General features: G+C 42.5%; 1 protein-coding gene and 1 long non-coding RNA gene across 6 annotated transcripts; one reads left to right on the forward strand and one right to left on the reverse strand.

Moving 5' to 3' along the window:
- Window positions 1-350: 350 nt before the first annotated feature.
- LOC130169623 (uncharacterized) lies at window positions 351-6,431 on the reverse strand. Of its 2 annotated transcripts, none has more exons than XR_008827851.1 (4): window positions 3,569-5,892; window positions 3,106-3,188; window positions 636-2,832; window positions 351-536 (listed from the first exon to the last, which is right to left on the reverse strand). It is a non-coding gene; the product is annotated as an uncharacterized LOC130169623 (long non-coding RNA). The 2 variants fall into 2 exon arrangements; XR_008827850.1 differs by lacking the exon at window positions 351-536 and adding an exon at window positions 6,297-6,431 and having other exon boundaries at window positions 2,525-2,832; window positions 3,569-3,605.
- Window positions 6,430-17,404, forward strand: kiaa0895l. 4 transcript variants are annotated; one of them, XM_056376465.1, is made up of 7 exons: window positions 6,430-6,647; window positions 8,331-9,112; window positions 9,209-9,352; window positions 10,118-10,250; window positions 12,726-13,031; window positions 13,833-13,930; window positions 14,410-17,404. In XM_056376465.1, exons 2-7 carry the CDS (start codon window positions 8,381-8,383, stop codon window positions 14,569-14,571), a joined length of 1,575 nt encoding a protein of 524 aa, XP_056232440.1. In that variant the 5' UTR covers window positions 6,430-6,647; window positions 8,331-8,380; the 3' UTR covers window positions 14,572-17,404. The 4 variants fall into 4 exon arrangements, with proteins under 4 accessions (XP_056232440.1, XP_056232449.1, XP_056232431.1 ...); XM_056376474.1 differs by having other exon boundaries at window positions 8,334-9,112; XM_056376456.1 differs by having other exon boundaries at window positions 6,432-6,643; window positions 8,334-9,112.
- Window positions 17,405-17,498: the final 94 nt, after the last annotated feature.

Genomic DNA, 17,498 nt, shown 5'->3' on the forward strand with positions numbered 1-17,498 from the left:
AGTCATAGCGTCCACCTGAAGCTTCAGTGTTGCTACGGCTCAGAGTTCACACAGATTAAAACAAAGTAGTAGTAATGACCCGGCCCTTATCAGCATGCACACGCCCACTAAAACTGTGGACATATTGTTATGTTATTATGATTATTAAAAGTGTCCCACTTCATCAGAAAGGTCGTAGTTGTGCTGCAAATACTCACAACACAACAGAAGTGTTTCCAGAGGACACTGAAAAGTGATGAAGTTATTTCTTGCTGGCCCTGTTTTAGTTTGCAAACTTCAGGGTTGCGTTGTAGTCTGAACGGGCGTAAACAGAGACCTTTGGAAATGACTGACTGATGACAAACACACGGCCGCTCCCTGATTGGGTCTTATCAGCCTCGGCTACAAGGGGTGAAAGAAACGTGGATAATGATATACAAGCGTCACTGACCTTGTTGTCTTTGCTAGTGTAGTGGGTCAGTAGTCTTGCGTTGTTTAGATTAAATGATGACACACTCTCAGTCACTGTTCGGCTTGGACCCAAATTTATTTTGGCACTGGTGAATAAAACACAGAAAAATCAGCCTCCACAGAGTTCAAGAGTCCGGAGACAGCAGACTGTGACAGTTTACCTATGAAAATAATATTACATGTACCTGGTGAAAACTCAGCCTCCACAGCCAGCTCTCATTAACGAAGCAGCACAGCATACAGCAGAACAAAATTAAACTAAACACATGAGGCTTGGGGCTGCACGGTGGTGCAGTGGTTAGCGCTGTCGCCAGGATTAGCCATGAGCTAACGACTAGAGAAGCTAACAGAGTTACCGACACAGTAACCTGCACAGCAACTTGCTCCACATACATTTCAACCACCCAACATCATCAGAGAACATTAGTTAGTGTTGTCGGGAGCTTATCTCCACATGTAAAATAAAATAAAACACACTTTTACCCATAAAAAGGAAAGTATTTTGGCGGAGCTTCGCAGACTGTGACGGAACACGAGGTGTCTCCGCGAAGTCTGCATGCGCTCGTCAGTATGGCGTTAAAGTACACAACAGAAATCTCAGTGATAACTAATACATCACAATAAAACAATAAAACAGTAAATAACATAATCTAGAAACAGGTAAGTTTGTAACAATAAATTAAAATCAGTGCGCTTCCAGTAATGACATCACCAACTTATGAACTCGCTACGCTAACAGCTGTTGTGCAGTTCAATTATTTTAACTCTGCTGTTCCTTGTTCGTAGTATTTTTTGCACCTATTGAACTGCAGAGAAGACAATCTGCTTCCTTTTTACACCGGCTCGTGCACGCCCAGTGTACGTCATTGCTCATGTATGTGTGCGTTTTCAGGTGTGATAGTCTGGACAGAGATTGTTCGTCTGGATGGACATTGTTTTCGTTTGAGACGCCATTTCCAAATAAAAACGCGGTGATGTGGACGTCGTCTGATTTTGTTTGTGTTTAGTCTCTTTGCATGTGTTTTTTTAAGCCGCAGTGCTTCGAGCTCTTAGGGCCACCGTAGGTTCGCCATTAAGGGAAATACATTTCTTCGACTGCAGCTCCATCATAGATTTCACTGCCTCCAATGAAGGGCGTGAATTACCAGTGATGAACATGTTCTCAAGTTTTAAATCATTCACTCAGTTTATAACCTCGGTATATAAACAGAGTTAATCTGGTTTGGTGAATGGTTTTAGATTTCAGAAGTGATCTAGTGTTTTCTTCCTTTCAGTTTGGTGGGGGATTTTTCAGAAAAGTTTTTTGTCCTGTAGCTGGGGCCTGAAGAGGTGACCGATCCCTTTCTACAAACAAATAAGTACAACGATGAAGCCCGGCCAGTTTGTCCACTGTTACTTGTTGAATGAGTTGCTGTGGGTCCGACAGTAGTGACACTGGTGGGTGGAGGCGGGTCCTGTGTAAACACAGTTTTCTGCCAAAGGCAATAAAAACCACAGAGCTGACAGAGTGTGAGTGATACCGGTGTCCTGTTTAGACCAGTTTCTGATCCTGAACGGGTTCTCAACAGGGAAATTGTTTGAAGGAATTAATAGATCAGCCTTGCAGATCATTACACTTTTCATCCCATCATCAGTTAGTGGATAACGATCTTAACATTAGCCTCACTTGTTACAAATATGATGTTTGGCACTTGCTTTGTCACACAGGACCTCTTTTGCTCTTTCACCCTGATAGTTAGAGGATAGATTCAGTCTATTTTAAAACAGTACTCACATGCCCGTAGTGTAAGTACATTGAAATAATTCTTGGTGGCTGAAATTGATCCTCTTGTCCATCCTGGCAGCAGAGAAATCCCTTGCTAACGCAACTTCAGTAGAAGTGATGGAGGATAAAATCCAGTTTTCTAAAGTCCAGCTGAAGCAAATATGAGGCTCTGCAGTCTGAATGAAACAAATCAAGTGAGTGTCTACAAGAGTTTAAAACATTACAAGCATTTCAAAATGCATTATTCTTATTTCCCACAGATAAGGTCAGATGTGGGTAAGATAAGAAAAAAGACATTTCACAACTGAAAAGGGGAAAAGCAACCAAAGTTTATTCATATAGCACTTTTCACAAACAATAGTTGTGAAGTGCTTCACAATCAAATGAATTAATTAATATTATTGTTGATATTTGCATATTATTGTATAATCATTAATCAATCAGCTGTCATTGTTTATAATTTTCTGTACTGGTTTGGCAATATAGGTTTCTGATCTGTCATGCCAATAAAGCTGATTTGACTCGAGCCCTTGACAGGACTGACTGGGAAGGCCTTCATGGTGCACACTGGGCCCAGGTGTAGCACATCAGGCTAATGAGACCTCTGCATTCAGCACCTGAAAAGGGAAAACAACAAAAAGAAACAGGGACACATAGTCCCCTGGTGAAGGGGTCGTCACAATATCAACTAAATCTGGTTTAGCACAAATCACTTTCTATAAATATTTCCATTCAAAAAAAGATGGTAGCCAAGAGCAGCACCACTTAAAGGAGCTATTTGTAGGTTCTGCTATTGCTACATAGCTAACGTTAGCATTAACAGCTGTTTACTTACCAGTCTAGAGGAAACAGTGTTCAACAAAACAAGAAAACTTCATTCCTTTACTCACCAACAGTTGTCCCCAGAGGTGGAAAGCAACCCTCTTGTTTTGCTTATCACGTCTTTTCTTCTTCTAGAAGCACCACCTATTGTCTGATAAGTTGGTGTAATACAAACTTTAGATCCTTACTATCACTGGAATCATTATACAAACAAATACTTAAAACTTTAGACAAGAGGCCATTCAGTGTAATCTGCTTATTTGGGAAAACCTCATCGAATACACAAATGTTTGCCAAGCTCATACGGTTATCAAATCTAAAAAGAAATCACTAATGGTACAAAATATTATTGTAACATACATGATAAAATAAAACAAAACAACTAAATGTAAATACAGTTAATTAAAACTCAAGATACAGATACACAAGACAAACAAACCTGTATCATTTAACTGTATTATATATGCTGTATTTAAGTGAAAAAAGACACAATACAAAGAACTATATACACAATGCATAGTTTCTCATTACTTTGGCTGACGCAGCAGAGGTCCTCATGTGGCTGCAGCTGGAAACACAAAAGGCATGCCGTGAATAGATGGCCCGCATGTGAAAGGTATAATTTGGGCAACGATTGACACACATTCTAATGGACAAAGGTTATTGCATGTCAACTTTCACAAATGCAAAGTAAAAAGCAAATGAGACTCTGCTGTGATTCTTGTCATAGTGTGATCAGTATCTCTGGTGCAGAGAACAAGTGGTTCTTATTAATCTGTTACTGATTTCTGGACGTGTCTGTTAACTCCACAGTATCCAGATGAGATGAGATAAGAAAGATAGATAGATAGATGGGTTAAGAACAAGCGATCAGTTAACACAGAGAGTCAAATATTAAATAAATGTATAGATTATTAGAAAAAAAGAGCTACAAAGACGTGCTGCCAATCTGTCTGGCACAACCCTCACACTCACTGCTCTCTGAACTGATACGAGTGATGACATTGTCAAGTCAAGTAAAATTTAATTTATATAGTCCAATATCACCAATCACAAAGTTGCCTCATGGAGCTTTACATCGTAACAATGGACACATATCATGCACCCAGCTTTGTGCACTGGGACATAGTGTCTAAAATATCATTGTGTGCTGTAGCATTCAGATTTCCCATCACTGGAACTAACAGCCTAATCCGAATCATGACAAAGCACACATTGTGTGCACAGCTGCTATAATTCATTCAAAAACGGAGCCACACGTCGTTCATCTCATATTGTTACCGCCTTGTCAAGTATTTGTCTGTGGCCACAGATGCTCTAAGTTTGTTTGACAATATTTACCATTGACAAATAATATAACTATCACATGTATAAGGATGTTAAAGTGCACCCTGCACTAATGGATATGATCACTTGTTTTCAGGTCTGTCTTGAAACAATAGTCAGTTGAGACATGTATACCTTAAGATATGCAGGTGTGTTCCTTTCTCCTATGCATAAAAGACCACTCCCTAACGCACCTATGTAAGGACCAAACCCAGAGTCAAATGTTCATCTGAAGCTATAATGAGGTGTGAGCAGTCGGAGTTACTTAATTAACATATAATGTGGGTATAAGCAGCCAGACAGTGTTTGTGTGCTGAGCTGCAGTGAAGATAAAAAAAATAATGTAACTTTTAAAATAAAAACTATGAGACACAAAGTCAGTTTTTTTACTTTTCAGGTGAAACCTACATATAACCCAGGTCACTACGGGTAAAATGTAAACTGTAAGCAGCGGCTGTAGCTATAGGTAAATCTTGTGGTAAATCTGCACCTGGCACCCAATCAGACTGGCAACCTACATTATATACATGTAGATAGATGAATGGTGGCGCTGCAAGGAGAAGAGCTGCTGCAGGTCGGTGCTGTAAACGTTTGTTCAACAACTGCATTCAATATACAATCTGTCGAGTATGAGGTGGTTAAACTTGTTACTGGCAGCAGATGTCAATGAAGCTCATGAAACCCTGTTGAATGAAAGGTCTGAATCCCGGAATCGGCCAGATTTGTTGTTGAGTACGAAGCCTTCGATGGATCACTGTGATGGCGAGCTAATCCAACATGGACACAGGGGTCTGAACTGACTAATAATCCTGATGCGGTAGGTCACGCTGCAGCCAGACTCTAATCATTCATCCCTACCCCAATTCACAGCCACACATCTCACCCAGCAAACCCCCAATTTCCCCTCTTTTTCCACTGTTTCCCTTGTGCTAGGAAAAATGAACTAAGTTCCTCTTATTGTGTGAATCTGTGGTGCATTGAAGGGTTATTCTCCTTTCTATTTCTATTGTTTCTGTCCAACGTTATTGTTTAATGATTGTTTGGAGGGTTTTATAATTTAGCTTCATGGTCATTGTACAGAGAAGGGATTGATTTTGATAGTTAATTATTAGCTGCTATTGGTTCTTGGATATTAAGAAGTTTTGTGTGGCCATATGTTATGTATATTTTCTGTTTTGTTTTCCTTTAATTTTTTAATACATGGCACCTTTTCTACACAACCACCATCTCCCGAGTTTCATTCTACATTGTCATCAGTGTAATTATTCCTTCTTATTTTGCACGTGGTAACATTTAGCTGATGCAACTACACACAGAAAAGGTGTGTTACACAAATTTTGGCGAGCTCATAATAAATCCTCCTTTATTAAGATTTTGACTCACTATGAGTTTTTGTTTTTAATTTCTGACCTAATGTTTCATCTATTTTTCCCTTTTCCAGGTGGAAATTGACTCTGTGCCTTCCATGTGCGACAAATTAATCAATTAATTTCGCTCACTTTCTTATCAAATTTGCAGAAACCACTGAAGCATACCTCACCATATTTTATAGTATTTGGAGTATGCATAAAGCCTGAGCACATTACTGAACTCAGGTTACCCCTGGACCAGGACCAGTTTAGAATCTGTGTGAAGTGAGAAAATATTTAAACCACATGTCTGATAAGAAAAATGTCAGTAAAAACAGATGCAAAACGACCACAAAGACCAACAAGACGAGACTGACTCTGCACAGAATGAACACCAACACATGCAATATGACCACAGAGATAAACAATTAATGGAAATAGATGTAAAATAACGACAAAGAAGCACAAAATGGCTGTAAAGGACCACGAAGATGATAGCAAACAACTGAAAAGAGACAAACAACACAAAGACAAAAATTAAATCAAATATTGACGTAAAATAACCAGGAAGAGTCTCTTTCAACCTGTGGGTCTTGCTCCAGCGTGGAAGGGGTGGGGGCCTTTCCTGTATCCTTCCATGCTCCCTCCTCCCTTCGTGTTGTACGTGATGACGCGAGGCGAGCGTCGTGGCGGCGGACCCGGCGTACGTCCCGCGTCATATCTTCCAACTCAACCGCCGCTTCCTGGCCGGCCCAGGCAGCCGCCTCAGGCCCCGCTCCTCTCTGAACCGTTACCCAAAGACTGTCATCATCCACCGGTAAAAAAAAAAAAAAAAATGCAGACAGGGCTCCTCCGCTCGGTCTGCTGCCGTGATGAGTGAATGAAGAGGCCGAAACCCGCAGATCCTCAGCAGAAGTCCCGGGACTCGCTGGTAGGTTAGTGTTTTGTGAGTTGTTGTTGGAGTTAAAGGGCTGAAACACTGAGGGAATCAATCACTGCCAACTCATTTCTATTGTTTGGTTCGGTGTCTCTGTTAACAACAGTTGATAACACAGTTTTCAGCCCATGTTAGCTTCATGTTAGCTGACCTGTGAAGGAGCTTTGTTGCTGCGGAGCCTCTGCTCAGACATTATGGACTGTCCAGTGTCTTTTCTTTTCTGTCTCCACCTAAAACACGGAGACACACGCACGGCCGGGGCGTCCTCCTGAGGGGACCTGGGGCAAAACGTCGTTTTTGGGCCCCTTTTAACTCCCAAGATAAGATGACAGCTTCATTGTTTCTCCAGACTCCCAGAGACCATTCAGTTCATTGACACAGAATTTATTCGTAACATTTCTGACAACTGATTAATCCTTTTTTTGTTTTAAATCAAAAATGACAAAATGTTTTCTGTGACCTTAAACTCAACATCTTTGGGCAGTTGGTCAGACGGACAAAGCCATCTGAAAATGTTATCTTTGGATTCACAAAATAAGTACAGACTTCCTTTGTATTTTCTAACATTTTAGTCACTAAACAATTGAATTTCTTGACGTATGGACAAAATGGAAATAATTTGATAAAACATTAAAAGCACTGAATCCAGTTTGCTCAGCAAAAGGCCTCAGAGCTATTAAAGGTAAAGAGCTCAATGCACTGAACCATATGAAAACACATGCAAATACACAAACGCTGCAAATTCAGCTGCAAAATAATTTTTGTTCAATGCCCAATTGTGACTATTGAAGTTAAAATCATTGAATAACAAGTGCGTCCCAGCCAGTTTCATCACTTTTTTTCTTTTTTAGTTATTTTGTGCCTTAATTTCGAAAGCGAGATTGAGAAGGGGTCAGGAAATTCGGAGAGAGAGAGAGAGAGAGGGGATAATATGGCGCAAAGTTGGATGCAAACCCAGGCCGCTGTGGTTCGGATTATGCCTTCATGGTATATGGCACTGCATTTGCGCATTTGTGTATTTGCATGCGTTTTCTTAAGTTGCAGCGCGTTGAGCTCTAAATAAATTTAAACTTAAATTTCATTTGCAAAGGTCTTGAGTTTTATTTTTCCTGCCTGCCGTAGACAGTAACATTAGTTGTTAGGAAGCTCATCTACACATTATAGACAAGTGTTGATTTTAGCAAATATTTAATTTAAGTAATTAATTATTTATTTTCTAATTCATTAATCTATCCATCACTTTGGCTAGTAGGCTAGTAAAAAGCCCCTCCTCCCCCCTCCCTATAGGACTCCCACTCTCCTAGTGGTTTGTACTGAGCTCTGTGACTTTCAGACAAGAAATATAAACAGTCAAGTCATACAGTGGCTCTGGCCCTGTGGGATATTTCCTGCCATATGCGATATTTTTCACAATATACATTTGTTTGTGCAGTTTTTCACAGTCTGACCTGAATCCTCATTTCACTGCTTTGCCTAATGTACATTGTACCATGGGATGTGACAAATAAAACTTTGAACTGCAGCATCACTTATACCTGAAACATAAAATACAATATTATTATGAATATTGCAATAATATTGTATATTGAGATGTATTGATTGTATTGAGATATTACATGATGGATATCACCGAAGCCCGGTCATAAATAAGAAGTACACATTCATGTGTCTGTTCTGTCAGCAGTGTCGGGGTCGGAGCGGGGGGCAGCCTGAGGCGTTGCAGCCGTGGTGATGGTGTTGGACTCAGGTGAAGTCTTCATGGATCAGGTTGAGGGTCAAAGCGTCAGGAGGAGCAGGGACCTGTTGGGGCCAAATGTCCGAGCAGATCCACCAAAAACCACTAGCAGCTCTGCTGCGACAGCCAGACCGTCGGCCAAGAGAAGCAATGTGGCCAAGAAGGAGAAGGTGTCCCACAACGGACTTCCAGCACAGACGAACAGCGGCCAGGTAGAGAGGAGGTCGTCATCATTAAAAGGTGGAGCCACCCCCAGACCACCGCTCCGCCGCCCCCTCAGCTTGGAGATGACGCCCCAGCGCCTGCGAGGGTCTCAGGAGCAGATGGTGGACAGGCGGATCGTGCAGCCTCCTTGGCGTAGCGGTTCTGCTGCCCCATCACCCCCAGCTCGCAGCCTGACCAGCCCCAGCCTTGGGGCAGGAGGCTGGATGCGCCGCAGTGAAAGCACTTGCTCAGTCAACTACTCCCTGGGGCTGCGGGGCGGCAAGGGGCAAATGCGACCTGCTACCTCCCTGCCACACATAGCTAAAGGGGTTGGTAGCACGTCGCTGCCTACGCCTTCCAGGCCATGTCTGCTGGTCGCCCTCAGACCTCTTAACCTGGAGCAGGAGAAGGAGGCTTTCTTCCAGTCCGACTACAAGTACGAGCCTCAGTTTGAGTACGCCCAGCCTGAGCCGAGGAGTGTGCTGGAGAAGTACAGGGAGGGCTCAGGCCTCTTCCTCGAACAGGTACGGTATGTCAGGGTCAAAGACCTAAGACAACCTCTGCCTTCACATGAAGATGATGATGATGATGATGATGATGATGTATCTGTTTACCTGCAGGCGGTTGGAATCATGGAGTGCGTGCTGAGGAAGTTTAGCTCCTATGAGAACTTTGAGGAGGTGACGGGGGGCAGCGTGCTCCCTAAGAGTCAGGTCTGGGCTGCTGTACGCAAATACCTGCAGAAAGAAGGCTGTGTGGGAGAGGTGAGTGCAGTGCGTAGGTGTGGCCAGGTATTTGACTGACCAAAACAGCATGACGGTGATTTGTGTTACAGCAAAATTTAAGCCTGTGTTTTTTGCCTGGAGCCTCTGTATTGGCACCTCCACTGAGCCAGTCAAATGAAGTCGGTAGGAGTTTTGACTTCGCCTGAATCCATGTGTTTTCACAGCAGCACAGGGACTCATTTATACAAACATTTGTTTATTGTAGGGCTGCAAGAAATTATTATAGTGTCATCCCAGTACAGTTGTCATGAAGGAGGAAATTGGCAGTAGAGACCAAACCTGTTTTTTTGTACCAGGCTGTAAACATGTTTATTTCTGCTGTAAAGTTGGGACATTTTAAAATTGGAGTCTATGGGGATTGACTCATTTTTGGAGCCAGCCTCTAGTGGTCATTAGAGGAACTGTAGTTTTTGTCACTTCATGTTGGCTTCATTTTTCAGCCCCTGAGGTTCCCGCTTGGAAGTGACACAGCCACAGTACCATAAGTCATCTGTAGTGTGAAAAGGCTGCTATTTAATAATAATGATTATCTTTATTTACAGACTTTTCTAAATCACATTGCAAAGTGCTTCACACACAGGTTTCATTAAGGTGGACCGTGTTTGCTCAGTCTTGACAAATGATCTTCTGCAAACAGAAACCTGGTCATAAAGGGGAACTAATGAAATGTCACCAGTGAAGCAGGCGGAAATTATAACGATGGTGGTGGTGATGATGATGAAAACGGTGTGTCCGTGTCTCCAGGTTGTGGTGCGTCTGTCTGACGAGCTGCTGTCTCAGGCGGTGATGGTGGTGGAGAGCTGTCGTCCCACTCTGACCATTAACCTGGCCGGGGCTCGGCAGCACTGGCTGGAGGGGATGCTGAGACACGAGATAGGTATGCTGCCCCTCACATGGTCACCTCACACCCGGGACGAGGCACAGATCCGATACTAAAGGGTCACTACACCCTTAAATTCTGCTCTGAATACAGAAACACAGTTATCAGTGGGCCCGTGTGTTGTGTTTACTGACGCTGCAGAGAAATGAATGTCATTCTTGTACATTGTTTTCCCACTGGAATATATTTGACTTTTGATACTGGCAAGTTTGGAGCCTGTTCGAACACAGTTAGGAGCTGAATTCTCAAATCCAAGCAGACATATACAAGCTAATTTTGAGGGAAAAACAGGTATTTTACACACATTCTCTGTATTGTTGGGAAAAATCACCTTTATTTACATTATATGCCAAAAAGCATCTGTGTAGAGTTCTTCTTAAACACAGTAAAATCATCGTCTTTTCTACGGTGACAGGATTTGCAGAAGAGTTGTGGTTCAGTAGCATTTAATCAGACCTGAATCCTTGTCGGATCCGTTTGGATTTGACACTCAGTGATTGTAAATAAAGTTGAAAATAGCCCAAACTCAGAGACTGGGTTGAGATCCGTTCCTGAATTCAAACGTAAACTAGTTCTGTGTGTTTACTAAGTGGTGATTTGCACATCGCTAAATCAAAACCGGTACCACCACGTGAGCTAGTTCTAACAGAGATCATTTCTAGTTAAACCCAGTAACTGGCAGGTGTAACAGCCGACAAAGCTAATGTTAGCATGCTAATATCACTCCCGTTCAGAGTGAAGAATAAAAGAACAACTCATGGGGAGCTCATATCTAGTGTCTGTTGAAGCACTTTACAAACGAGCTGCAGGTCCTCACTTTCTACCTTCTATGTGATACAGTACATGTTTTGCCAATCACTGTCTGGTGTTTTCAGTATTTTTTCATTTAAAAAAAAAAATGTATTTAGTTGATCACTGATGTTCAGCACTTTATATAATGCTGAAAGATGTCTTTCTGATGTTCAGATGTCTGTGAGTGAAGTGGTCACGAAGTGTTGAAAGGTTCATGTAGACCTTGTTCTGGGTTTCTTCCTCTTTGGTTGTTGAATGTTGGTGCAAAGAAGGAAGTCCTGCTGTTTGACTCTGAGGGACTGAAAACGTTTCACTTTATTGTCCTTTCAGTGAAGAAACTGCCTCGAAGCAGCCACTGAAAATACAGCTGCAGACACGCAGAGCATAAACGCATAAAGTGGGTGAAACACACAGTTGTACAGACATTTAGTGAAAATAAGTAAATAAAATCTCTGCAGCAAACAGACTTTAAAATGAACCTTCCTACAAATGTTACTGCTCTGTTACTTTTTATTTCATGGACTTAAAAAGTAGAAAAAAATAAACCGTAGTTGCTACATGTGCAAAAGTTTGAATACTAATAAGAATTTAACTAGTTAGGAGGTTGTAAGTTGTAAGGCAGGTCAAGAACTGTCAGCAGGAAGTCAGCTGATTATAAATCGTCCTAACTAGTTAATAAAGTTCTGAGTGTTTGTAAGTAGAGAGGCGTCTAAACTGTGAAAAGACACAAGACGAAGCGTCTACAGCCACACCTCTGTGAGGTTGCACTGTTCATTATAAAGAACCAAATTATAGAAAGATAAGAGCTGATCCTCAGTGGCAGTGATGGAAAAAATATCCAGAGGGTGGTGTCAGAGAAAAAAGAAAAAAAAGCAGCTGTAATGTTGCACCCAAGCTGTTTGAACATCATCCATCATATGATCTTCTCAAATAAAAATCTCCAGGGTCATATGATCTTACAACAGTCTGAAGCCCACAGACAGGTGACCAAGCCTGGAGGTGAGGTGTCGCCTCTCGGTGTGCGGTTTCTCGCTTCCCAGAATATACATTTCAGTATATTGACCTCCTCCTCCTTGCTCTTTAAATGGGAGGCAGAGAGACAATAGAGTGACGTAAAGAGACAGTTTAGGGAGTGTAGAGGAGTCGAATCACCGCGGTCACACGCTGCCTTCGGTCAGGGGATGTTTTTCATGGTTAGCAACTCTTGGTTTCAGTTAAGATCTAAACGCTCCAACGTGCAATGATGTTTCAGATGACAGTGTTCTTCCAATATTTAGGCAACAGTTTCGGGAAAACTGTTGCAACATGACACCAGCAAACCAGTTTTGTGTGGATTGGTCTTGACCTCAGCCCCGCCCAGCACCTTTTGAGATGAACTGGAGTCTAGACTGTGAACCAGACCTTAAGACACATCGGTGTTGGACCTCACTAATGCTTATGTGGCTGAATGGGAGCAAATCCCTGCAGCCAGGTTCAACATCTGAGAGTGGAGGCTGTTAAAGCAGCAGATTAATACCTGTGGAGGCGTAATGACACGTTCAACCATCACATATGTTATATAACATATAAACATCACATAGTGTTTGGGTTGTTTTTTTTTTTTCACAGCAACTAATTGATGAAGTGTTAAAGTGTTTGAAGGTGGGTTTTCTGTTTTCTAATGTGGTTGTGTCTCCTCAGGCACACATTACCTGCGAGGCGTCAACAACAACCTGCAGCCGTGGGCCACCACAGAAGGCAGGAAGCAGTTCGGCCTTAAACCGGCCAATCCCACGGAGGAAGGCCTAGCCAGCCTGCACAGCGTGTTGCTACGGAAGCAGCCCTACCTGTGGCGCGCGGCTCTCCTCTACTACACCGTGTACCACGCCACCAGCATGAGCTTCAGCCAGCTCTTCAGTCACATCGCACGCTTCGTCCAGGACCCAGACGTCCGCTGGGAGTACTGTCTGAGAGCCAAGAGGGGACAGACGGACACCTCACAGCCCGGTGAACACACACACACACACACACACACACACACACACACAGGGCGTAGGTTTAGTCTCAAAAACTGGAGGGAGGGGGGCACACAACGTCCCACATGACAAGAAAACAACCTCTGAAAACATGAATGTTGCTGCTGTTTCCTGAATGAACACACTCAGTGGTGAACCTGTACGATCTGAAGCGATCCACTACGACAGCTCCGCTTTCAGTCTTTATTCATCAGTGATCTTCATACGAAGTGCAGTCAAGAGAAAAAAACCTAAATCAGTTCTCGTTCTCGTCAGTGCACCTGTTCTTCAGGTTCTTGGCAGGTAGGTTGTTCCGGCATCTGGGAGAACGTGCCACAGTTCCTCTGTCTCAGTGTCTCTGTCTCTTCATGTGATCCCAGTGTGACTCCATGATGTTGAGATCAGGACTCCTCAGATCAGATCAGACCATCTGCTGCAGGACTCCTTGTTCTTCTTCTCTCTGGAGATTGATTTTTATGGCACTGATCAGACGCCTCCCTGATAATACTGATAGTTATATCAATCTAACAAATAATACATTAGTATGAAATTATGATTAATTATGCAGCTTTTCAAATGAAACTGTGGCGTTAAAACACTAACTCTGATTAAAGGTTCACAGGGGAAGTTTCCTCCTCTTGTAGCTATGGAGCTGCTCATGTAAAGATGTAAACAATGTGAGAGAAATAAGAACAGAACAGTGAACACACTTCCTCTGTAGAATAACTCAGTTTCACAGATGTGAACTGCTTTTATTTTTATTCTCCCTGTGTGTCGTGTGTTTCTGTCGCAGGTTGCTTCAGTAAAGATCAGGTTTATCTGGACGGGATCCTGAGGATTCTTCGCCATCGACGCTCCATCGACTTCAAGATGTTGACTTCTTTAGGCAAGGTCAGTGTTAATTCATTCAAGTACGAGCGTTTGTCATCATCATGGAGCCCTCTGTGTGTTCACATGCACAGAGAAGCAGCAAGTAAACTTCATTTCTAAAGGGACAAATAAAAACACAGTAATATAAAGAACAACAGGAATCTGGGAATTATCAAACAGACAGAGGAAGGAAACCAAATAAAACCACTGAATAATTAAGTTTTGAAAATTCTAAGAATAATTAAATCATGTAATCATGCTGGGTTTGAGTATTATGGACAAATTAAAAGACAGTGTTGGAAGCAGATGTAGAGGGGCTTCCTGAGCAGCCGCTGCCCCCTGCAGGACTTCTGAGGTGATTAACATAAATCGGCTTCACACTGACTGGATTAATGACCAGGTGACAGAGTTCCTACAATTCGCAATTGTGTTTTGCCGAAAAAGAAATGGCTTCTATGTTGCAATGGAAACCTTTTCTACTGTCTCCTTTCCCTCTGCAGGTGTCTTACGAAGACGTGGAGAGGCTGCGACATCTGGCGGTGTTCCCCAGGACTAGGATCCCGCACTTCATGCGCGACCCGGAGAGGTACCTGCAACATCTGGATCACATCGTCGCCGTCAACGAGCTGGACGACTCGGCGCTGCAGCATCTGCTGCCCTGACCGCTCCCCCCGTGCCATCTGGAGCCCAGAAGAAGAAGAAGAAGAAGAAGTGGAGGATGCTGGTACATGGGACTGTATCATGTGGTGCCCAGAATCTCACGTCAAATATCCAGTATTACTGATGCTTTATTTGAGCAATTGTTTTTGTAAAACTTGAACAAAAAGGGACAAACACACTAACACCTCTATCTACATTATCACCTTTGTCCAATGCATGTCTATGTGGCTTTTTCACAGAGCCTAGTACAGTTCAAGTGCCCCCCCCCCTCCCCTTTGCCTTTACTCCCATTATGAAGTTACCTCAATACTGCAACTCTACGCTATAACCAACATTATATATGTAGACTCATACATAATCACTGCACCCGACGCCTGTACAGGGCACTGCTAACACGTCGTGTACAGCTTTTAACATTCATAATCACACGCTTTATTTATGCAAGTATTTAAGTTTTTTACTTTGAGAGAACAGACTGAATGTCTCTGGTATTAGCTTTATACCTTTTTTTTTTCTAGACATTTTTTTATGCCTTAGATTGTTTGCATTTTAAAAAGGACACCAAGGACACGTTATTTAAGCCCTGGGGAAGTGACAACTGAGGCCATGAATCTTTAAAATATCAAGTGCCAGTGGACTCAGTCAGATATTAAAATATTCCCCAGGGAGGTTTTTAAAATATCAGTGTTATTAAGAAGATAATCAGCTGTGTTGTTTCTGTCTTATCAGTGTCCTTGGTGGTCTTTGGATATCAGTACGCTACTGTGATGTGACCCGTCCCCGAGCTCCCACCTCCCGGCGCGGCAGCCAGTTTTCTTTTTGCTACGTTAAAGGGACAGTTCAACATTCTGGGAAACATGCGTATTATCTTTGTTCCCTGAGAGTTCGATGAGAAGATCGGTGCCTCTCTCGTGCATGTTCGTTCAGTGTGTAGCTGGAGACGGCGTGAAGCTCAGCTCAGTTCTGTTTCGCCTCCTCCCAACAATGATTGATTGTTTAATCATAGATTAGAAACTCGGCTGAGGCGCAAACTTTAGACTTCTCTACATGTAAAACAATAGAAAACCAAAATGAAACAGGAACTGGAACCACGGGGCGGCTGTGGCTCAGGAGCTGGAGCAGGTCGTACACTAATCAGAAGCTCCTCCTCCGCATGTCGAAGTGTCCTTGGGGAAGATACTGAACCTCAAATTGCCTGTTCCATCAGTGTGTGAATGGGTGAATGCGGCATCCAATGTGGCTTTGAGTGGTCGACAAGACTAGAAAAGTGCTAAACAGTCCATTTATAACTTCTGGGTTCTGCTCCTGAAGTAAGAAAACCTAGTTCAAAATCCACTGACACTTTAAACTTCATCCATGAAACACAGACTGTGTTACATGTGTTTTAAACAAGGACGTTAGTGTTTTTGGAAAATGATCTAACATTGTTGATTATTGGATATTTTCAGTGCATGAGTGAGTTGAAGTTATGACATCTATACTAACAGCAGCACAGAGACGACTGAAGTGCAGAAGTTTTTAGAAAGTTGAAAATGACTTTTAGAAGAGAGTTGGTGAGTTTTATAGATATGGACAAAAAAAAAAAGTTACAATGCTGCACCTGCACTGCCATGTTTGTAGTTTTTTTTTTTTTTATGTGGTCACAAAATAATCATAACTGACCGTACATTAGTTCATGTTACAGGTTACAGTTTATGTTAAAATGTGTATCAACACTGAAGAGTCACCTTGAAAGAAGAGAGAAAGTGTTAAATCAACTTAGGGAACGATTGTTTGCTTAATTAGCCAGTGAGCTGCAACTCATTAAATCTGCCGGTATCGTATCAAAAAGGTTCGATATCAGTTCTGATGCCGATACCGATTGTTAACCATCCTTCTTTGCTTTGTTGCCTCTGCCTAATATCAAGGACTCATTGTTTCAAAAATGACTGAGGATTTTGATACTAAAGCGGTTTTCATTATAAACTGTGTAAGTGCTAAGCTTGACAAATAGTGTGGTACATAACTCCCTGTGAAATGTCCAATTGTGGTGTTTACATTTCGAACAGAGCCAGGTTAGCTGTTTCCCCTTGTTTCCGGTCTCTATGCTAAGCTAACGGCTGCTGGCTGTAGCGTCATATTCAACTGACGGATGTGAGACTGGGATCTTCTCATTTAACATCGCCACAGTTTCTCCAAAATGTGAAACTGTTCCTTTTAACATGATGAAAAAGTGCCTGAGTGGCATCTTTAATACACTGCTGGGCTTTTTGTGACGCAGCCAAACTCCAGCCAGTCGTCTTCCATCCTCACCCAGACTCGAGTCGCTGGCTGAGGAGGAAGCGGGGGTGTTGTGGGCGTGCCTTCGATGGGTGTCGAGCTCATCTGCTGTAGCTAGCCGTGTGTTTGTAGGCTGCTTTTTACTGTGTTTGACACTTCAAACTTCAGATGTCAGTCAGGGCATTCATTATGGGCCACGTTGTCTGTGAGCTGAATTAACACTGACAGACTGAAAAAACTAATCACAGCAAAAAGGACGTGGGCTGACCAGCATCAGCTGGTTCAGCAGTCCCAGTTTTTAACTTAAACACTCAACCAAAATGTGAACTCCACTTCTATGATGCATTTTAAATACTTGGATTTGAAGTTTAACGTGTGATTGACATTTACTCTGCTGTGTTTACAATTTTAGCCATTTGATGAAGCAGATACGTTTTAAATTCGTCTGCTGACCTCATCAACCTGGGCCCTAAACGAATGCACCTATTTGTAACGCACGAATGTTGCACAAGTGTTTTATGTTCTGGAAAACATCTTGATTTTCCAGGTTATTTATTAAAAAGTACACACACTTGACGAGCTCTCGTTTGTTTCTTGATGCACCAAAACAAGCGCTGAAGACCTGGATAAACAGAGTTCACTTAACTACTCCACTTCAGTATCAAAGTGA

Source organism: Seriola aureovittata, chromosome 1 (assembly GCF_021018895.1).
Source record: "Seriola aureovittata isolate HTS-2021-v1 ecotype China chromosome 1, ASM2101889v1, whole genome shotgun sequence".
In the NCBI taxonomy this organism is placed as follows: domain Eukaryota; kingdom Metazoa; phylum Chordata; class Actinopteri; order Carangiformes; family Carangidae; genus Seriola; species Seriola aureovittata.

Bases quoted from the DNA above. Each gene is read 5' to 3' on its own strand.
- kiaa0895l (XM_056376465.1), top strand. From the start codon at position 8,381: ATGGTGTTGGACTCAGGTGAAGTCTTCATGGATCAGGTTGAGGGTCAA. The intron at 9,353-10,117 runs GTGAGTGCAGTG...CCGTGTCTCCAG, and splicing joins AAGAAGGCTGTGTGGGAGAG to GTTGTGGTGCGTCTGTCTGA. The intron at 13,931-14,409 runs GTCAGTGTTAAT...TTCCCTCTGCAG, and splicing joins TGTTGACTTCTTTAGGCAAG to GTGTCTTACGAAGACGTGGA.